This window comes from Peromyscus maniculatus, chromosome 2, assembly GCF_049852395.1.
Source record: "Peromyscus maniculatus bairdii isolate BWxNUB_F1_BW_parent chromosome 2, HU_Pman_BW_mat_3.1, whole genome shotgun sequence".
NCBI classification, from domain to species: Eukaryota; Metazoa; Chordata; class Mammalia; order Rodentia; family Cricetidae; genus Peromyscus; species Peromyscus maniculatus.
In genome coordinates, this window is record NC_134853.1 from 136,788,076 (window position 1) to 136,811,350 (window position 23,275).

General features: G+C 46.6%; 1 protein-coding gene across 2 annotated transcripts; it reads right to left on the minus strand.

Moving 5' to 3' along the window:
• Positions 1-11,074: 11,074 nt before the first annotated feature.
• Positions 11,075-22,831, minus strand: Klf17 (KLF transcription factor 17). 2 transcript variants are annotated; one of them, XM_042271706.2, is made up of 4 exons: positions 22,698-22,831; positions 15,524-15,714; positions 14,889-15,052; positions 11,075-14,357 (listed from the first exon to the last, which is right to left on the minus strand). In XM_042271706.2, the coding sequence occupies exons 1-4, from the start codon at positions 22,740-22,742 to the stop codon at positions 14,077-14,079; spliced, it is 681 nt and encodes a 226-aa protein (XP_042127640.2). In that variant the 5' UTR covers positions 22,743-22,831; the 3' UTR covers positions 11,075-14,076. The 2 variants fall into 2 exon arrangements, with proteins under 2 accessions (XP_042127640.2, XP_042127639.2); XM_042271705.2 differs by having other exon boundaries at positions 14,889-15,714.
• Between the last annotated feature and the right edge of the window lie 444 nt (positions 22,832-23,275).

Genomic DNA, 23,275 nt, shown 5'->3' on the forward strand with positions numbered 1-23,275 from the left:
ATCTGTGTGCCTGGTCCCCAAAGAGGACGGAAGAGGGCATCGGATCCCCTGGAACTGGAGCAGTAGGAGGTTGTGAGCTGTCCTGTGGGTGCTGGGAATGGAACCTGGGTCCTCTGCAAGAGCAGAGGTGCTCTTAACCACTCAGCCATTTCTCAAGCCCCATAAACAGGCAAAGTTTGACACACAGAAAATTTAAAATACAGGAGACTGGGTATAGTGACTCACATCTGTAACCCCAGTACTCAGGAAAGGCAGGAGGATCACTGCAAGTTCAAAGCCAGGCTGGTCCACATATCGAATCCTAGGCCAGCCAGGGCTAACGTTATTTAGTGGTTGGAGGTAGTATCTGACACCTTGTAGGGGCCAGAGGCCAATCATGAGAGTCTGCTCTCTTTCCACCATGTAGTTCCTGGGGACCAAACTCAGGTCATCAGGCTTGGTGACAGGCACCTTTACCCACTGGGTCATCTTGCAGGCTCAGGCAGGGCTACACAGCAAAAGCCTATCTTCATACAAATTTAAAATACTCTAAAAGACCAACACTAGGAAATAAGAGAGTGTGGGCTGAGGATGTGGTTTAGCTGACAGTGTTTGCCTAGCATGCAGGAGTTCCAGAGCTCCACCCCAGCACTGTATAAACCAGGCTTTGGGGTCCATGCCTGTAACCTAGCGCTCAAGAAGTAAAGGCAAGAGATAAGGAGAGCTCAGGTTGTACTTGGTTGTGGAGTGAACTCCAAGGCAGCCTGGGCTACAGGAGGGCCCTTATCTCAAAGAAAGAAAGAAAAAGGGGGGTGGGGTGCAAGGGGGCGGGAGAGGACAGAGAACCTTTACGTAGTACCCTAGAACTGAAAGAGTACACAGACAGACACTTGGAAAATGACCCCCTCTAAGGAGTTCCCCTCTCACTGGAGAGTACATGGCTGCAGATCGCAGAGAACTTAGTTGTTTTGTAGCCACTGGGTCAGCGGGGCTGGACAGACAGGAAACAAAACTCCAGGTACAAGGAAGACTGGGGTCGGTGGGAACAAGGAGGGTCAGGAACCAGACGCATGGAACACTGTCTCCAAGACTCCAGAGGAGGGCCGGGTGCTGAGAGTCCGGGGAGACCAGCCTGGGAGAGAGCTGAGGGTCTGCAGAGGCCGCTGTGGGGAGAGCGGGACATGCGCAGTGCCTGATGGAGAGCGCTGCAGAAACGTGGCTGCCAGGCAGCACCTGTAGCTTCCAAGTCAGTGGATAAGGTGGGAAGGGTGGATGTCCAGACACGCAGAGACGCGGACCAAGACGACCTGTAGGCAGATTCAAGTGGTAATCACGTAACACACAATGAGAGCTGAGCATGGTGTGGCAGGCCTTTAATCAGAGCACGCTGGAGGCAGAGACAGGGGGATCTCTGTGAGTTCTGAGATCTATACCGTGAGACCCTGTCTGGAAAAAATAAAGGTGCGTGTGGGGTGGGGGTGGGGGACTGGCTGAAGAGATGGCTCAGCAGTGAAGACCACGTGTTTCTCTTTCAAAGAACTGGGTTCCATTCCCAGCACCCACACGGCCACTCACAACTGTCTGTAGCTCTGGTTCCAGAGAACCTGACACCCTCATCTGACCTGCACAAAAGGAGGTGGACATACATACATGCAGGCAAAACACTCATACACATAAAGATAAAATATTAAAAAAAAAAAAAAAAAAGACAAAGCACTGGAGCTTAGAGACAACTGGTTGATCAACTAGCTGAAGCTAGAATCTGCCAACTCCAAAAAAAGTACGGAGCTACAGGCAAGATGTGTCGCTGGATGAGCCTCAGGCCGATCCGCCTGCCACGGAGTCCACAGGTGGGCTCCATCTATGGGTCCTGAGGAATCAGGAAGCAAGCGTCACTGCATGGGTCCGTGAAGGGGCAGAATCCTGACGAAGGAGGATTCAGAAGCCATGCCATGAATATCTGCCTGTATATTAAAAACCCTGTCTGCAGAGTGGAGAGGGCTGAGCAAAAACACGCAGCAAAGAGCATCCGGCCAGGACATCTGGGGCACCAGGTTCTGTATAACCTGTAAAGAACTGCATGCCGCCGTCAAAGAGATGGCCAGCCTGTGTTCCATCCTGGAGCCTTTGCCTGCCAGCTAGTTCTCACTTGTAAGCTGAGGTGGCCAGTTTGGAGCCTTCTAGAACTAGACAAGAGACACTATGGGGATCCATGAACTTCCCATAGTTATGGAGTACCCAGGGGGTCAGGGGGCTCATCCCGATGTGGGATCTGAGGGGGAATATCTACATACACTATGTTCTTATGTCTGTTAACTTTATTCCTCTAAAACAAAATTACATCAATTCAGCTATAGCTCCACCAGGCATTCAAGGCAGGAACAACTCTAGACATAGCAAGCTCTTCATCCGTCTGCTTTATTTCTCTGGGATGAAATCTTGTCTCCATAACTACAGTTCTTTCTAGTTCCCTAGCTCATAGTCCAGCTAACGACTAACTCCTGTGCTTTCAGCCTCATCTTCGTCCTCTGTCTCCTCTTTCTCCATCTCTGCTGCTCTCTACTCCTGGCTCTCAGAAAACTCTACCGAGATCTGCTTACCCTCTGTGGAACCTCTGTCATCCTCTCTTCTCTCTCGCCACGCTGTTCTGTCTTTGTCTACAGAAAATGCCTGCCTTTTCTTTCCCTGGGCCCCTTGTTCCCTGCCTCCTCAGGAATGCTGCTTTACCCCTCACCTTGATATGTAAAAACCTCTTTTGTTCTCACTCAAAATGCTCTAGAGAACCACTAGGCCTCCTCAAGGCCAGGGGATGCTCCGAGTTTCATTAGCACAAGAAACAAAGCTATGGGTCTCCCGCCAGCTTGTCTTCTAAGCTCAGCAGGGGAGTTAATAATTAGTAGGTTCAGCAGGTCTTTACCAATTGGTCTGGGCATGCAAGGATTTCATAGCAGAAGACAGATGGAATATTAAAGGCTGGGTAACACCAAATATTCATAATAAATGGCTTTGCCTTTTGACCGACCCTTGGCGGGTCAAAGTTCAGCTTTAATACACAGCTGAATCTCTATGATATATTCTTGCGGCCCGCAAGACATAGTTAACTTCCCCGATTTCTCCAGTAAGAATCGGCCCAGTGTTATCTTAGCAAAGTTTTCCTCTTAGAAGATTTCAGATCATTTTTGTTTGTTTGAAACAAAGTCAGACTCTGCAGCCCAATCTAACCTTGAACTCTGTAATCCTGCCAGTGATGGGATTAAAGATGTGTGCTCTACTCCAGGCCTCCTAGTGCTAAAACGTGAAACAAGAAGTCTGGGGGAGGGGGAGGAGAGATCAGTGTTTCTTGTGAAACTGTATCTTCTCCAAAAAAATATTTATAATTTTAAAAAGGTTAAAAAATAATAAAGGTAAAATACGCAGATGTACAAGTCCTAGCGGGGAGAAGCAAATCCTCTAAGAATTTAGAAAAAGGTCTCTAACCATGACTCAAATTCAGAAGCCATCAAAAAAGAAGGTGGTTGCCGGGCGGTTGTGGCGCCGCCTTTAATCCCAGCACTCGGGAGGCAGAGCCAGGCGGATCTCTGTGAGTTCGAGACCAGCCTGGACTACCAAGTGAGTTCCAGGAAAGGCGCAAAGCTACACAGAGAAACCCTGTCTCGAAAAATCAAAAAAGAAAAAAAGAAAAGAAGGTGGTGAAGCCTGATGTGGTAAGGGACAGCTGTAATTCCAGCACTCAGGAGGCTGAGGTGGAAGCGTTCCAAGTGTGAGGCTCACCTGTCTCCAACCCCCAAGCGATAGGTATGTGTGATGCAGAGTGCGGAATCCAGGCTTTCTGCGTGGTGGGAAAGTGCCTGCCCCAGGCAAAGCACTTAGATATCTCAACTGAGATAAACACATCTGCCGAAACAAAGCTTCAATATCACGGCATTGTTTGACGCAAATGAGCTAAGAGCCTTCCAGAGAAAACCGACTTAATAAGAAGGGTGCATCCATAACGGGGAATCAGAGAAGATTCCGGTAGCTCTAGCTCGACTGACATAAAACAAGTCTCCAAGAAGTGCCAGTGAGTGAAAACAGCAGGAGACTGTCATGGTGGGGATAATGTGCTATTTAGGTACTGTAGGGGGAGGTTTGGCTGCTCAGCACAGCGTTGGGGGATAGGGAGGGGATAACAGATGGATGGACCCAAAGACCACTCAGCACGATCAAAGTCCAAAGTGAGAGTCTGAACTCAGAGACTGCCCAGAGAGAAACACTTCTCACAGAGCAGCCTCCAGTGCATTTTACAATGGGGCTTTTAAAGGCAAAGAACACATTTAAAAAAAAAAAAAATCCTGGTTCACAGTTGCAGGGGGAAGTCAAGCAAGCCAGCAGTTTAACAGAAGCCAACAGCGTGCAGTCAGCTGGGGCAGTCCAACCCAGCGTTTCTAGAACAAGTTGGTACTTTCTCACCACGTGGGTGGGGTGGGAGGATAAAAGGGGAGGGGGATCAGTTTTAGGTTAAACCAAAGATGGCTTCATGAGACATGATGGAGGAACCTTTGCCCTGTCACACATACACCTTTGGGAGAGGTTCTGGGGTGCAAGAGGACATGGAGTTGTCTACTATATGATTACCTTGTAGTAGCTACTCAACCCTATTTCCAAGGAGGGAGGAAAAAGAGCCGGGAGAAGAGAAATTGGGGCTGGAGAGATGGCTCACAGGCTGCTCTTCTAAAGGACTTGGATTCAATTCCCAGTACCCACAGGGTGGCTCACTGTATGTAGTAACTTTAGCTCCAAGAGATCCAAATCCTCTTCTGGCCTCCCCAGGTACCCAGGTGCTCATGAGGTATGCAGACATACATTAATTACATGCAGGCAAAAACAAACAAACAAAAAACAAAGAAAATAACTTTTTAGAGTGGAGCATGGTGGCACAGGCCTTTAATCCCAGCACTCAGAAGGCAGAGGCAGGCAGATCTTTTCGAGGCTAGCCTGGTCTACAAAGCGGGCTCCAAAACCTACACAAAGAAACCCTGTCTCGGGGCTGGAGAGATGGCTCAGAGGTTAAGAGCACCAACTGCTCTTCCAGAGGTCCTGAGTTCAATTCCCAGAAACCACATGGTGGCTCACAACCATCTGTAATGGGATCTGGCACCCTCTCCTGTATACATAATAAATAAATAAATAAATCTTAAAAAAAAAAAAGAAAGAAACCCTGTCTCGAAAAACTAAAAACATATATGTATATATATATATATATATATATATATATATATATATATATATATATATATATATAATGTATGAGTGTTTTACCTTCATGTATGTATGTATGTGTACTGCACTGTGTTTACCTGGTGGTTTCAGGGATGAGAAGAGGGTGTAAGAGCCCCTGGAAATGGAGTTATGGATAGTTATGAGCTGCTGTATGGGTGCTGGTAACCAAACTGGGCTGCTCTGTACTCTTGGGGTTGGGGCTTTAGCTCAGTGGTAGAATGCTTGCCTAGCAAGTGCAAAGCCCTGGGTTCAGTCATCAGCTCCGAGGTTAAAAAAAAAAAAAGTACTCTTAACTGATGAACCCTCTCTCCAGGCCCTGGAAGAGAAGGGTAGTTATGGCTAGGTATGGTGGTCTGTAAATCCCAGCCCCTAGGAGTCAGAAGCAGGTTATGACTAACATAAGAAAAACTATTGTAAAAAGTACAATAACTATATACAATATATACAAGTAATGAATACATAAACAATGTCTAGTCCATTTGTATTTGACAAATTCAGAGAAAATAATTCCATTATCTATCCTATTTTGGTAAGTCCAAAACTGTATCTAATTCACTTTCTATCCTAGTTAATCTTCAACTATAACTAACTAATCTTCAACTATAACTAACTAATCTTCAACTCCCTCAGAGATCCAAGAAGGAAATAATATTACCTATCAAAAATAAAAACAGGAAGTGCACGCAAGCAGCTTCCAAAAAAATTGTGAGTTGACAGAAACAGCCAGCTGCCTGGACAGTCACCTGAGGTTTCTCCACAGTGTTGGGGCATCATCTTCAGCCTATAGGCTTATCGTATCTGACAGACTCATTTGTGAAGTAGGATGTACACAAGGTCAATAGTTCGACCTCACATTGGGTGAGACCAGTCCATGTACCAGAAACACCTGAATTCCACTAGTGTCTTGTCATGATTCAGGATTTTAAATTCTGGAAATTGTTGATGTTTTTTTAATTCAGCTGTCCATTGTTCTTGGCTGTGTATATGTGGCTTCATCTCAGCATCCCCTTCTTCTTCACATCCCTCTATTAAAAACCAGTCTACTATTGAGAGGCATGAGCTTAGTTACTCTTCAAGAATAACTGTTTCAGCTGCTGTTCCATTGCACATCAGAAGCCATCGGCCCACTGCCTGTTCAGCTGCCTTCGGAAGAAAAGGGCACTGTACCTTTTCCGGATTGTGAAGGCCACTTCAGGAATGGTGCCATATTGTCCTTGCCTCAGAAGATGCCTTTTGATAAAATCATAACCACACTTGTTTTGGCGAGAATCAGTAGTCCTTTGTTTCGTGTCCTGTCTGTCCTGTTTGTCAGCAGTTGATTCGAGGATACTTTGTTGTCCAGTGGCTAACTTTTGCCACAATGAAAGTTAACTCCAATTACAGTTTTTTCAATGCCCATATTTTCTCTGAAGTAGAGTGGTACTGCCAGGAGCCGACATGTCTCATAGTCATAACAAAAAGAAAAATTTTCTAAGTTATTAAAACATTTTAAATACCATATTCTGTAGATCCCTGAAGGGTTTGAAGATGACCTGTCTATCTAAAATATATCTGCTCAATCTTGAAAAGGATCAAGAGTTCAAGGTCATCCTCAGTTACATAGCAAGCCTGAGGTTAGCCTGGGACACAGAAGACAAGTCTCAGAGCACAGGCAAACAAAACCAGGAGCTCTGCTTCCTTACTGTATGTGAGGGAGCCTGGTTCTCAAAAACCACTTACACGCCATCCTCCCATTGCCCAGCACACACCTTTCCTGCACCCACTCAGGCGTCAGTTTCACAGATGACATCCATCCCCGTCTCCTCAGCCTCCTCAGTCTGTGGAGGATGGCTGCATTCTATATCAGCCTGACAGAGGAACTCCAGACCCCAGTGGGACCAGGGAAGTTGCCTTAGGAGGGTCCTGTTGCAGCCCTGAGCAGTCAGGACAAATTTACCATGCAAGTTGTCCATCATTGACAACACTGTTCACAATCTGAGTGGCTGCACATCACCTGCCTCTTCTCTGCCCAGCCTCCCATCCACCATCCTCCACACACGGCGATGCCGCACAAAGCAACCTGAGTGGGGCTGAAATTGTGACCACCCCTATCTCAGGCTTAGGCCTTCTAGCATTAGCTCAGGAGCTGCTGAGATCCACTTGACCTGGTGGTCCCCACGCCAGAATCCCTGAGCACCCGGACACACACAGGAGTTTGAGGAATTAATAAGAATGAATAAAACTGGGGGTCCTGACAACCTTTCCCTCAAAGGACCCGACTCTCCTCTCTAGAACTCCTGACTCACAATCTGAGAATTTCCCTATATCCTCAGTGATTTCCAGGCTCCTCCTTCAGTCCGTCAGTGTCTGCCTTGTGGGGACTCTGAGTTCTCTCCTGTCGGCCTCTGGATCTCTCACAGATGTTGAAAATAAACTCATGACTCCACCAGCCGCCTTGTGCACACATTGCTGCACTAGGAACCAGTACCCTCTCCACTCACATCCCCGCTCACTTGAATTTACTTATTAAAGTGTGCTGTCATCTCCTCATGTACCCTTTTTTTCAGACAGTGTCTCACTAGCTGGCCTAGAGCAGACTGCTCTCAACCTCAGAGATCACATGCCTCTGCTGGAATGAAAGATATGTATATCCACACCTGACTTCTAAGACAGGGTCTCATGTAGCCCAGGCTAACCTTGAACTCTCCATGGAGCAAATGATCTTGGACCACTTTTCTCCGGGAGTCCAGGCTTTTATCACTATGCTCAGCTTCTCCTGTACTCTTTTATCCACTCAACAATTAGCCGTGGTTCTGTGTACCACTCAAGGATAGCCCAGATAACACCTTAAACCCTGCATTCCCAAAAACCTTTACCGCTGGCTGGCTCCAGGCCCCTCATCCTATGGCTACACCCCATATTTTGTCACTGAAACTCCCACACATAACATTTATCTTCTCAGCCGGGGGTGGAGGGGTTGGGGGGTGGCGCACACCTTTAATCCCAGCACTTGGGAGGCAGAGCCAGGCGGATCTCTGTGAGTTCGAGGCCAGCCTGGTCTACAGAGTGAGTTCCAGGACAGCCAGGAATATTTCATAAAGTAACTCTGTCTCGAAAAACCAAAAAGAAAAGAGGCTAAAAAAGTACCTTCTCAGCATCCTGGTCCACATCACCTTCCTCTCCTGCTCTGCCATATTGGCACTTCCAAACTATTGATAGCTCCTGGCTCCGTCCCTCAGCTCCTCTAGACTTCACATGTCCCTCCTCTAGATTCCATGGTCAACAGCTCCTCCTGCTTGTCCAAATATACCTCGTGGGTCACTTGCTCCTGCTCACAATTCACCTGACAGACTTCATCCCGAGCTGACTAACCTCTGCCTTCTCCAACCCACACAAGTAACTGACACCACAGGAAAACGTGCTACAGGGTAGACCCAGTGCTACAAAAGATTCTGTGTTCAGCATCAACTTGAGGCCTATTAGTGAATCCAGCAGACACCTCTGGAAACTGCCTTATGGTGACTTAGCATGCATGCAGTTGGAGGTTGAGGTAAAGATACTCGGTATTCCAGGTAGCTCAGTTCTTTTTTTTTTTTTTTTTTTTTTTTTTTTGGTGTTTTCGAGACAGGGTTTCTCTGTGTAGCTTTGCGCCTTTCCTGGAACTCACTTGGTAGCCCAGGCTGGCCTCGAACTCACAGAGATCCGCCTGGCTCTGCCTCCCGAGTGCTGGGATTAAAGGCGTGCGCCACCAACGCCCGGCTCTTTTTTTTTTTTTTTTTTTTTTTTTTTTTTTAATTCCTATTTTATATGCATCCGTGTTTTGCCATGAATGACAGTTGCAAGTTGCCATGTGGGTGCTGGGAATTAAAGCCTCTGGAAGAGCAGTCAGTGCTCTTAACTGCTAAGCCATCTCTCCCACCCCAGTAGCTCAGTTTTTAACAGAAAACAAGCGCATTAGATCTTTTAGAGTTGACCTACTGGCCTTGGTAGTGCATGCCTGTATCCCAGTACTGAAGATGCTGAGGCAGGAGGATTGTGAATTTGAGGCCAGCCTAGGTTACATAGTGAAACCCTGTCTCAAAAAGTAATAATAAAGTTGGGAGATGGGGGTGTTAGCAGAGTACTTGAACCAAATAAACAAGATGCATGATACAAGCTCATGGTCCCAGTAGCTAGCTGGTACAGACAGGAGGATCAAAAGTTCAAGGCCATCCTCTATCAATATAAGTTAGAGGCCAGCTTGAGATACATGAGACTTTTGTCTCAAAAAAATTTTTTTAAGTAGGTAGAATTCCTGTTCATACAGGGCTGGGAATAGTTTTATTTCCATTTGCCAGAAAACATCATATACAAAGCATTAGGCAGAAAACAGGATAACTGTGTAAAAAAAAAATGTACGAAAAGCTTACTCTGGGTCTATCCATAAAAGATCAAAGTAAGCTGGGCGGTGGTGGCACATGCCTTTAATCCCAGAACTCCGGAGGCAGAGGCAGACTGATCTCCGAGTTCTAGGACAGCCAGAGCTACAGAGAAACCGTCTTTTTCTTTCTAGACTAATTTATTTTTTTTATGTGAACTGGTGTTTTGCCTGCATGTACATCTCTATGAGGTTGTCGGATCCCCTGGTACTGGAGTTACAGTTGTGAGCTGCCATGTGGGTGCTGGAGATTGAACCCTGGTCCTCTGGAAAAGCAGTCAGTGCTCGTAATCACTTAGCCATCTCTCCAACCCCCAAGAAACCCTGTGTTTAAGAAAAAAAAAAAAGATTAAAATAAGCTAGGTGTGGTGGCACACAGCTTTAATCCCAGGACTCTGGAGGCAGAGGCAGGCGGGTCTCTGAGAGTCGGCTGTCAGCCAGGCGTACACAGTGAGTTCCATCTGATACTACATTGTGAGACCCTGACTCAAAAAATGAACCAACAAAGAAAGATTAAAGCAATCTGGGCCTGGCAGCACAGACGTGCTTCTTGGAAGACTGAGGCGGGAATATAGAAAGTGCAAGATGTGATTGAATCCATTTCTCAAACGGCCAGCCTGAGCAACTTAATGAGGCCCTGTTTCAAATTTAAAAAGTAAAAACCCAGGATATGGATCAATGGTAGAATTCTTGCTTTGCATGGGCAATGCCCTCAGCTCAATGCCAGCATTGAAATAAAAAAAAACAAAAACAAACAAACAAAAAACCCCAAAACCTTAGAAGCACATCTCCAAATTCTAACAAAGTAAATTCCATGCCAGTCAGATGTGGCGGTGCATGCCTGGAATCCCAACACTGAGACTGAGGCAGGAGAAATACCTCAAGTTCAAAGCCAGCATGGTCTACATAAGTTCTAGACCAGGCTGGACTACATAGTAAGACCATACTCCCTCCCAGAAAAATCGGCCTGCATCTCCTCCTGCCCAAGTCAGGCTGGCTTCAAGTATGTAACCAAGGGATGACCTTGGATACCTGATCTTCCTGCCTTCATTTCAAGGGCTGGGGTTACAGGTATGTGCCACTATACCCTGCTCCAAATGTGATATTATTCGACTATTGCTGCGATAAAACACCATGACCAAGGCAATTTATAAAAGCATTTAATTTGGGGTTCACAGTTTCAGAGGGGCCATGTCCGCAGGTGGCAGGAGGCACAGTGGGAATGTGTGGACTTTTGACACCTCAGAGCCCACCTGAGTGACAGACACACCTCCTCCAACAAGGCTACACCTCCTAATCATTCCCAAAGAGTTCCACAAGCTGGGTGCCAATACTCAAACACATGAGCCTGTGTGAGCCATCCTCATTCAGACCATGGGAGGGTGGGGGGAGACATAAAACAATCCAGCCAAAAAATTTCCAGACTCTAAGACAGAAATCTTCATATTAAAATTTATTGGACCTCAGACAGAGTAAAAATATAAAACCATACAAAACCAATTACTGTATTGCTTAGAGATGGATTCATATAAGATAAAAACAGTAACAGCACCAGGTTTACCAAGATCCAAGAGTGGTTACATCTCTGGAGGATAAAAAAAGACTCAAATGTATAAACGAATTCTTTGACTCAAGTGACTTAAAAAGGCAAATTGTTCTTTAAACTTATTCTTTAAATTGCATCATAGATACAAACTTTCAGCTGAGGGTGTAGCTTGGTGCTAGCATGTTTGGCCAGCATTCCTAAAGCCCTGGCTTTCGTTCCCAGCACCACCCCGTGTAGCTGGCACACACCTGCAATCATGGCATTTGGGAGATAGAATAAACCAAACATCATCCTTGGTGACACACTGAGTTCAGAGCCAGCTTAGGCTACTAAGGCCTTGCTCATACAATTTTTTTTTTTTCATATATGGGCCTGCGACGTGGCTCAGTGGGTCATAAAGTTGCTTGCCACCAAGCCTGAAGACCTGAGTTTGATCCCTGGTACCTACGTTACAGGAGGAAAACTCCTGCAAGCTCACATCTGACCTCCATGCATGCACTCTGGTACACATACAGGCAAAATGTCAAAATAACTTAAGACAGTTTTCATATACGGCAGACAACTGCTCATCTGTCATCTGTCACTTTCGGCCATTTCTCATCATCTGCTTCCGCCTCCTGAGTGCTGGGTTTCCAGGCATGTATGTGCCGGCACACCAGGCTAACACTTCTTTTTTTTTTTTGTTTTTCGAGACAGGGTTTCTCTGTGTAGCTTTGCGCCTTTCCTGGAGCTCACTTGGTAGCCCAGGTTGGCCTTGAACTCACAGAGATCCACCTGGCTCTGCCTCCCAAGTGCAGGCTAACACTTCTAACGGTAGCTAGCTTCCAACATCTGCAGGCAGAGGTCAGTTCTGGCTGTCACGGCTCTCTGGTTCATCCTTGGCACATTTTAGCTGAGAGAGGTCTTGTCTTGTATCCTAGCAATCTAATCTGCTAGTCTCGCACATGGTTGTATGGAAGATGGGAGACCAGTTCTGGCCCACTGTTCCCCAAATGTTCCCTAGAAGAGGTTGGTGCTTACTCAGGAACGAGACTCTCCCTAACTCAGTTGTCTAGAACTAGTCAGGGGAGCCCCTCTGAATTTTTAAAATAATGTCCACTCAGAATGCTGGCCCACATGCTTTGGTTATTAGTGGCCCAGTCGGTGGCCATGCACGACAGGGCCACACACAGTCAAGGCTGCTGGCCTTCCCCAGAGGCCCAGGAAAAGTCTGGGTCTGCACAGTACGGGCACCTCCTGGCTGCACTGAGCATGTTCACAAGCTTTGCCCATGGTCTTTTCTGCTCACTAACAGTCATGGCGACTGCCAACTCCTCCATGGCTAAGCCAAGCCTCAGTGGATGAGGTCTAGCTGGCACACTGAGGTTTGTTCTTCCTGGTACATCCTTTAGCTGCCCCTACACCACTCATGTCCTGTGGAGGCTTGTGAGTTGACGCCTGAGCACCTAGGTAGGCCCACCATGGTCCCCTAAGTGTAAGATGGAGTCCCCTTCTGTAGTCAACACTTGGCATAGGACTGAGCCCAGGACTATGGAACATCTATGGGAGTTGCCAGCTCTTAGGGGAGACACCCACTTAGGGGGCAGGCAGATATTTGGGGTTTTGGCTCTCCCACTGGGTGGCTTTGTCAAGCTCCTTTCTACTAGCTACATGATCAGTAAAATGGCCAGCTGAATCCAGAAGTTCTAGACAGCCAGGATGAGTTACCAGGAGAGTTACTGTCCCTCAAAACCAGAGGGCAGGATAAGGGAGGCAACCTGAAGCCGGGTGGGTGCTCACAACTCCAGAAGACAGCTGCTAGCCAGCCTGAGCTACATAGTGAACCCCTTTCTCAAAAGCAAAGCCAAATGAAGGCCATCAAGATGGGTCATGAGAGAAAGGTGCTTGCTGCCAAGCCTGACAGCCCGAGTTCAATCCCAGGCACCCACATGCTGGACGATCAGTGACTCCCCCAGTTGTCACTGACCCCCACACATGTGCACATAATAAATGTAACACTTGTTGAATGCACCAATGACAATCTGCAACCTGGTACCTGGGCCAGGTAAGGAAGAAGTTACAATGAGAGTTGTCCTGAGCCTCCCATTGCCCAATCCATCTGATGAACAGCCTACACACTGCTTTTATTGGGGACATTCAAAGCCAAGGAATAGGCGGGAGAACATCAACGGGAACGGAAGGAATGAAGTGGTCTAAGGCCACACATTTCCATGATGGGCTCTGCTTCATGACCAACGTTGAAGGGGGTGTCTGCGGGCTGCTTGGGGGGTCTCCCACAGACTGCGCTATCAGGGAGCAAAAATGCCTTGCAAAAATTTGTGGGGACAGGAGAGGAGAATTGCTACCTGCCTCTCCCCTATCTCGCCTCCATTGAAGTTTCCCCCCATGAGTATTAGTCTCCTCCTCACAAGGCTTGATTTTGGTGGCCCCATGGAATGCCAGATGTCATGTCCTATGTGGGGTATTCTGTCGAAGACTTGGGAAGAGAAACTCTGGGTGGATGAGTGGTGAAGGCCAGAGAGAGTCTGATGTAGAGCATGATGTGTCTAGTACCTTCTAGCACTATGATATCTTTCCCATGGTCTGGCCCTGGAAACTGTGGAAGACCCTGGGAGAGAACATGGGTTTCATGGAGCAGGCATGAGAGTGTTTCCTGCTAGGGATTGACAGGAGAAAAGAGCTTTCTAATTAAGTCTAATCTATGACTCATCTTCCATCTGGCTAAGTTGCAGAAGTCAGTAATCCCGGAGAGGCGGGCACCAGATTTTGAGGACTCCATGATGGTGTCAAAAGCTTCCTGTGGGCTTCCCCACCACTTCCTGTCCATCTGAACTTTCACCTACCCCAGAGATGACCCGGGCAACAGGGTCTTGGGTTGAGAATCCAGGAAAGGGAGCTAAAGCCCCTGACCAGGAGCAAGAGGACCACCTATCTGTCCATCTGTCTGTCCACTGTTGGCCTGAGGCGTCTGGAAATCTGGCAGGCGCTGATGAGTTTGATGAGTTTGATGAGTTTTTTGGTGTTGCTTGAGATGGTCGGATCTCATGAACTGTCGGCCACAGTCCTCGCATTTATGTGGTCGATCCCTGGTGTGGATCCGTCTATGTCGTCCAAGCTCATCAGAGCGAAAGAAAGACCAAGTACAGCCCTCCCAGTCACATACGTAGGGCTTCTCACCTAGGGAGTGACAAGGGAGAGTTAAATTGAGTAGAAAAAGCCCCAGTGGGAAGGAAGAGATCTAGTTCTGAGGCAAGAGCATTCAAGGTTGAGAAATCAAAAGAAGAGAAGGAACCAGTGGGAGGCAGGACCACCAGAGAAGATGGCAAGCTAGTGAGAGCAGGACCACTTGGTTCCAAGCTTGGAAGAGAAAGGGCCAATCCCAAAGAAATCACAAATCAGTGGTCCTGCATAAATTAAAAAAAAAAAAAAAAAAGATGGGCCGGACGGACAATTGGCTCAGTGTGAAGAGTACTTGTTCCTCTTGGAGAGGGCTGGGGTTCAATTCCCAGCATTCATGTGGTGGCTCACAACCATCTGTTTAACTCTAGTTCCAGGGCACCCAAGCCTCCTTCTGGCCTCCATGGGCACCAGACATGCATGTAGTATACAGACATTCATGGAGACAAAAACATTCATTCACATAATAAATCCAAAATTTTAGAGAGCAAAGATCCCGACTTCCCTTTCTCCACCCAACACCTTACTTACCTGTGTGTTTGCGTTGGTGACTGACCAGGTGAGAACGCTTGGTATAAGCTTTTCCACAGTTGTCGTACGTGCAGACGTAAGGCCTTGACACTGGGGGTGGCCTCCTGGGTGCCCCTCCTGGAGCAGTGGGGTTCTCTGTTCCCTGTGGAGCAGTTGTGGGCTGCCTGTGTACGAAAGGTTCTTCCAGGCGATTTGACTGGGCCACACGTGAGTCCTGGGATTCTAATGTTAGCAATGGCTGGAGCCTAGGTGTGGCTAGCCCAGGGTTGTAGGGACTTAAGTGCAACATCTGATCCATAGAGGGGGATATGGCATGGGTCACAGTGGAAGGCATGCCGGGAACCAAAAATATTCCGTGATTTAAAGAGCCTGTGGTAGCAGGTACTGCTGAGGAGACAGAATAAGGCATTGTTGGGGTACTGCTGTGGGCCATTACTGGGACTCCACCGGAAGCTGAGCCTGGCAGGCCACTGTGAGGAATCAGATTCTCTCTAAAGGCTATGGTCACTCCCAGAGTACCGGGATTCCCTAAGGGCATCATGTGGGATGCCGCGTCAATCATTCTCCCTGGTTGGTGGTTCGATGGCGTCTGATGATACATCTGGGAAGGTGGAGGAGTCAGTTGGGAGGAGTACCTGGCACTATGCTCGGGTAGTGACATAATGAACTGGGACTCCCCTTCACCCGTATTCTGCCTGGACTCCTCAGCAGATAACATAAAAGGCCTCGACATCCCCGATAAATGTTGAGTGGCCGGTGGCTGATGAACTCCACTGTTTCCAGGAGACACAGATACATGCAACGCTGGTGTCGACTGCTCATTATCCTACAAGAAAAGAGTCATCTGAAAGGAGAAGTCCCCTTCACTCTACTTCTAAGCTGCACACATCTCTCCTTCCCAATCCTAGGAAGCAGGCCATGTACGAACTGACCATAGTTTACCACAAGGAGCTTGACATGGGTTCTCCACATCAGGCTCACTGGAATTCACTGTGTTGCCTACTTCCAGCAAGCAATCCCCCTGCCTTGTTCTATTGCTAAGTGCTAAGGTTCAGACATGAGTTATTCCACCTGGCTTACGAAAGGTACACTCAAAGGACCTAAGTTGGTTTTGATGACATGGCCATTGTGCTATTTAGATCTTTGGAGGTGCAGCTCCATCTGTGAGAGCTCATCATTTTATTGGAATTTTGTCTGGTTATGGAGCTTACCATATCACCAATGACAGCATGGATGTCCAACTGTCAGTTCTCAGCTCTCCTGAACTCCAGAATGGGTACAAGCTTAAGACCAGAACTGGGGAAGGTGTTCCAGTGAATAAATAAAGCACTTGCCACACAAACTGAATTCCAATCCACAGATCCCACATAAAGTCAGGCTTGATAACAAATGCATCTGTAATCCCAAGGATACACATACAAAATTTCAAGAACTCCCTGGGTGGCCTGGCGCACACCTTTAATCCTAGCACTCTGGAGGCAGAGCCAGGCAAATCTCTGTGAGTTGGGCCAGCCTGGGCTACAGAGTGAGATCCAGGACAGGCACCAAAACTACACAGAGAAACCCTGCCTCAGAAAAACAAAAAACAAAAAACAAAAAATGAAACAAAACAAAAAAAAAAATTAAGAACTCTATATAGAAAACCTCTCTTCCTGCATGTGGATTCCAGGGATTGAACTCTGGTTGTTAGGCTTGGCAGCACGCACCCTTACCTGCTGAGGCACCCCAGACTTCCTTTGTATCTGAGCAAATACCAGCTTTGTCTAATTGTTAAGCACTGTCTCATTAACGGTGCATGGAATGAGTCATTTTTATGCATGTGAAGTTTTTGTTTTTGATGATTCAAAATACTAATGACTCGATACATTTAAATTAAACTGCAAGTTGTTAGATTAGGGACTTCAGTGGATGTCAGAGAATACTAATGTGGCTATTAGTCACTTGGGTTACATTAGAAATTTTAGGAGAATTAATTCCACTGTTGGCACACTCCATAACCCAACAGAATTCTAATAAGGTATTCAAATAAAATAAACGAAAGGTGTTTGGGCCACTGCGCTCAAGAGGTCCACATCCACACTTGGGTGCTTCCTTCCCTTGGAGCGCTGCTCCATCTACTGCTCCTGGGGCCTAAATCTGTTAAAAATCTCCTGTTAAGGTAGGCACAGGGAGCCAAGTGTAGTTAGTGGCACACGCCTTTGATCGCAGTGGTTGGGAGGCAGAAGCAGGCTGACCTCTAAATCCAATAGACCAGCCTGGTCTCCATAGTGAGTTCCAGGATAAGGCAGGTATACCATCATTTCAGGTGAAGAAATAAAATCAGGGGTGAAAACTGTCCTGGGCTAAGAGACCATCAGAAACAAAACAAACCCAAACAAAAATCAAAGTTCCAGGACCTGTTTGATAAGAACTTTAAGTCTCTAAAGAAAGAAATTGAAGAAGATATCAGAAAATGGATCTCCCATGCTCATGGATAGGTAGGATTAACATAGTAAAAATGGCAATCGGCAATCTTACCAAAAGCAATCTACAGACTCAATGCAATCCCCATCAAAATCCCAACACAATTCTTCACAGACTTGGAAAAAAAAACCTCAACTTCATATGGAAAAAAAAAAGGCCCAGAATAGCTAATAGAATCCTGTATAATAAAGCAACCTCTGGAGGCATGACCATCCATGACCTCAAGCTCTACTATAGAGCTATAGTAATAAAAACAGCTTGATACTGGCATAAAAATTGACATACGGACCAATGGAATCGAATTGAAGACCCTGACACTAATCCACGCACATATGAACACCTGATTTTTGACAAAGAAGCCAAAACTATACAATGGATAAAAGAAAGTATCTTCAACAAATGGTGCTGGCATAACTGGATCTCAATATGTAAAAGATTACAAATAGATCCATATCTGTCACCATGCACAAAACTCAAGTCCAAGTGGATCAAAGACCTCAACATAAATCCAGCTACACTAAACTTAATAGAAGAGAAAGTAGGAAGTACTCTTGAATGCACTGGCACAGGAGATCACTTCCTAAATATGACACCAGCAGCACAGGCACTGAGCACAACAATTAATAAATGGGACCTCTTGAAACTGAGAAGCTAATTTCACTATTAGGATAAGAATTTATACTGTATCAAGCTGATAATAGAAAAATAAATAAATAAATAAAAATGAGAAAAGAAAAAAATTTAAATTGGCCCGTTGGTGGTAGCACATGCCTTTACACTTGAGAGGCAGAGGCAGGCAGATCTCTGTGAGTTCAAGGCCAATCTGGTCTACAGATTGAGTGCTGGGGCTTCAAAAACCCAGCAAAACAAATAGCCAATACAAGGGCCAAGAGGATGGCTCAGCCTGTAAAGTGCTTACAGTTCAAGACTAACAGCCTGAGTTTGGTCACCATAAACATGGTGGAAAGAATCGAATCAACTCCCCAAGCATTGGTTGTCCTCTGACCTCTACACTCATGCTGTGGCACACATGGTCCTGCACATGTGTGTGCAAATAAATTTTAAAAAAGAAAGTAGGAAGTACTCTTGAACGCATTGGCACAGGAGATCACTTCCTAAATATATAACTAACACCAGCAGCACAGGCACTGAGAACAATTAATAAAAGGGACCTACTGAAACTGAGAAGCTTTTGTAGAGCAAAAGACTAGGTCAATAAGACCAAAAGACAGCCTACAGAATAGGAAAAGACCTTTACCAACTCCCACATCTGACAGAGGACTGATCTCCAAAGTATATAAAGAACTCAAGAAACTAGACATCAAAATATTGAACAATCCAATTAAAAAATGGGCTAAAGAGCTAAACAGAGAATTCTCAAAAGAAGAATCTCAAATGACTGAAAGACATTTAAAGAAATGCTCAACATCTTTAATCATCAGAGAAATGCAAATCAAAACAGACTCTGAGATACCACCTTACACTCGTCAGAATGGCTATGATCAAAAACACGAATGACAGTCTATGTTGGAGAGGATGCGGAGCAAAGGAAACACTCCTCCACTGTTGGTGGGAGTGCAAACTTGTACAACCACTGTGGAAATCAGTATGGTGGTTTCTCAGAAAATTGGGAATCGATCTACCTCAAGACCCAGCCATACCACTCTTGCGCATATACCCAAGGAATGCTCAATCATACTATAAAGATACATGCTCAAAAACCAAAGTTCCTTTCAATAAACCCAAAACAAAACAAACAAAAACCCACTTTAGGTGCTGGGGGCAAAGCTCAGTGGTAGAATGCTTGCCTACCACCACATGAAAGCATTCAAGACCCTGGATTCAAATCCCAATATTGCAAGAGGTTTGTTGTTTTTGTTGTTGTTTTGGTTTGGTTTTTGGTTTTTCGTTTTTTTTTCGAGACAGGGTTTCTCTGTGTAGCTTTGCGCCTTTCCTGAACTCGCTCTGTAGCCCAGGCTGGCCTCGAACTCACAGAGATCCGCCTGGCTCTGCCTCCCGAGTGCTGGGATTAAAGGCGTGCGCCACCACCGCCCGGCTAACAGGTTTATTAAGACTTCTTTTTTTTTTTTTTTTGGTTTTTCGAGACAGGGTTTCTCTGTGTAGCTTTGTGCCTTTCCTGGGACTCACTTGGTAGCCCAGGCTGGCCTCGAACTCACAGAAATGCACCTGGCTCTGCCTCCCGAGTGCTGGGACTAAAGGCGTGCGCCACCAACGCCCGGCTTATTAAGACTTCTTTGTCTTCCTAAGTCTGAGCTGGGCAGTGGTGACACACACCCTTAATCCCAGCACAGCACTAGCGAGGCAGAAGCAGGAGGATCACTGTGAGTTCAAGGCCAGCTTGATCTACCGAGTGGGTTCCAGAACAGCAAAAGAAACCATGTCTTAAAAAACCCACCAAAAAAAAAAAAAAAAAAAAAAAAAAAAAAAAAAAAAAAAGCTATGTCTGATGGAGGTGAGGTGCACATGCCTGTAATTAGAGTTTCCTCCTAGCCTGGGCTACATGGTGAGTGCACCAGTGCTGCAGAGTGAGAGGCTATTTCAAACAAGGAACAAAGCAAAAATTCTGTACCCAGCAAAACCAGCTGCAAACCAGAAACAGGCCGGGCGGTGGTGGCGCACGCCTTTAGTCCCAGCACTCGGGAGGCAGAGCCAGGCGGATCTCTGTGAGTTCGAGGCCAGCCTGGTCTCCAAAGCAAGTTCCAGGAAAGGCACAAAGCTACACAGAGAAACCCTGTCTCGAAAAACAAAAACAAAACAACAACAACAAAAAAATACAAACCAGAAACAGGAACACACACCCGATAAACAGAAGTGGAGAAGTTAACTGACTGCCCTGCAAAACGTTCTAATGGGGGCTCCGGAGGCTGAAACGAAAAAGTACAACTAGAAGTATATTACTAGGCACACGCCTCTAATCCCAGCACTTGGGAGGCAGAGGCAGGGGGATCTCTGTGAGTTTGAGGCCAGCCTGGTCTAAACAGGACAGGCTCCAAAGCTACAGAGAAACTGTCTCAAGAAGAAAAAAATAAAACAAAACAAAACAAACAAAAAAAAAAAAAACAAAGAATGAGATTTAGAGTAGAAATATTAGAAATAAGAAGATCATAAACTTGAATTTAGGATAAATATATAATACTATATACATATAAAGTATAATACTACAACATGGAAGCTGGGTTGACACCAATTTCCATGAGACCCACAAAGAAAATAGTTACAGAATAAACACAAAAGAAATTGTCGCTGGGTAGTGGTGGCGCAGGCCTTTGTTTCCCGCACTCGGGAGGCAGAGGCAGGCAGAGCTCTGTGAGTTCGAGGCCAGCCTGGTCTACAGAGCAGTTTGAGGACAGGCACCAAAGCTACACAGAGAAACCCTGTCTCGAAAATCCAAAAAAAAAAAAAAAAAAAAAAAAAAAGAAAGAAAGAAAGGAAGAAGGAAGAAAGAAACTGTCATTAATTTTAATGTATCTAATAGTATCTCAGCGAGCTGGATGTGGTGACATATAGGTGGCAGAGGCAGGGGGATCTCTAAGATGAAGGCCAGCCTGGCCTACACAGTGAGTTCCAGGACAGCCAGACTATGTCAAGACTCTGTCTCAGCAGGGTGTGTGTGTGCATGACTTCAGTCCTAGCACTTGGGAGGCAGGAACAGGCAGATCTCAGTGAGTTTGAGGCCAGCCTGGGCTACAGAGCTGTTACACAGAGAAACCATCTCAAAAAACAAACAAGAGTCTGTCTCAAAAAAACAAAAACAAAACCCAACAACAAAAAGCATGTGGGGGATTATTTCTGGGGTACCTAGCCTCTTGACAGGGTTTCTCTGCGTAGTTTTGGTGCCTGTCCTGGATCTCACTCTGCAGACCAGGCTGGCTTAGAACTCACAGAGATCCGCCTGGCTCTGCCTCTGGGTGCTGGGATTAAAGATGTGTGTTGCCACCGCCGCCCGGCTAGGGTACCTGGCCTCTTTTTCTTTTAACAGGGTTTCTCTGTGTATCCCTGGCTATCTTGCAACTCTGGCCTCTCAAACTCAGAGATCTTGCCTCCCACGTGTTCAACACTTCTCAGCACATGAACACACGTGCACGCACTTTCCTGGCCTTTTTCCTAGTCTCTGGTCAAGTTACCCCAGCCACAATCCCAGTCTGTCTCAGCAAATGTCATTCTTCACACCCAGTCCTGTAAGGGAGAAGTCTGCTGGGCTATCCTAGGCTACTTTCACCGCCTAGATCTGAGAACAGCTGTCCTTCTGTGTCCATGATTTCACCCACTGATGTTCAGATCCCTTGGATAAATTGGTGCTTGTTTTCAGTTTGGAGAAATCCCCTTTACATCTTAAATCACCTCTTGGCTACTTAGTACTTATATGGCATCAGGAGAGCTCTGTGCTTTTGGAACCCTCATCCAATCACCAGTTGTGATTGTCTCCTCTCCAACAACTCCCTATGTTCACTTTCTCCTTTCTGCTTAAGGCCTGGCATTTTAACTCACACCTGGTTCCTCACAATGGCTTTCTAATTATTGCCTTGAAATGAGCATCCCTATTCTCCAAGAGCACTTTTGGAGGGAGTGTTTGAGTTAAAGGCTTTAATTTTTTTTAGGTTATTATGGACATGTGTGGCTGCACACAACTTAAATCCTAGCAAAAATAAACCGGGCACATTGGTCCACGCCCTTAATCCCAGCACTGGGGAGGCAAAGGCAGGCCAGTCTCGAGTTTGAGGCTAGTCTCGTCTACATAGCCCAGTACAGCATAGACACCTTGTCCCAACATAAATAAAAATAAGATTATTAATGTTTTTAAAAGCAGGACATGGAGCTGGGCGGTGGTGGTACACACTTTTAATCCCAGCACTCTGGAGGCAGAGACAGACAGATCTCTGAGTTCAAGACCAACCTGGTCTACAGAGTGAGTTTCAGAACAGTCAAGGATACACAGAGAACCCATCATTGAACTGCGCCACCCCCCAAAAAAATTAAGTCATGCCATAATCAGTCGAATCTGGCAAATGGCTCCAATAAATACATTTTTCCTCCCCACCCTTTCTATGGTACACAAATCCCTCTCTACAATCCTTCTCAAATCCCTGGTCTACAGAATGAGTTCCGGGGCAGCCAGGGCTACACAGAGAAACCATCTTTGAACAAAAATCAACTCACGCTGTAATTGGTGGAGTTTACCAAAGGGCTCCAATAAATACGTTTTCCTCCCCACCCTTCCCTCGGTACACAAATCCCTCCCTTCACCACCCAACACAGGCTCTAATGCTTGGTTAAAAACATATTATCGACTAAACAAGCCTCCTTGGGCTTGGAGCACAAACTCACCGTGGGAGTCTGATGCACAGCCGGCCACCTATTTTCCTGCTCCATGTCGGCTCAGACCTCACTTCAGACCAGAGGGGAAGCTGACCCGGCTGGTGCCGTCACAGGCGAGTGTGCCACCACCACCACTACGCCACAATTCCAGCTGCGTGGAACTTCTAATAGCCTCGGAGCCTGGGCGGAGTCAAGGCCACACCCACCCAACACCCTCCCACTCGGCGCTCATCCAACCCCACAGCTCCTTAGCAGGCCTGCTGGGTCCCTGATAGGGTAACCTCTGGACTCGACCACTCCCCCCCCCCCCCCCCCCCCCCCCCGGCCCCCGAGACAGGGTTTCTCTATGTAGCTTTGCGCCTTTCCTGGAACTCACTCGGTAGCCCAGGCTGGCCTCGAACTCACAGAGATCCACCTGCCTCTGCCTCCCAAGTGCTGGGATTAAAGGCGTGCGCCACCACCGCCCGGCTCTACCACTTTTTAATGACACTGTGTCCGCCCTTCTCTACATACGTCTTCCAACCTACAGTCGGAGCAACTGTTTGACCCACGGGGCTGTTGGGGAAACCACGATCCGAGCATCCAAA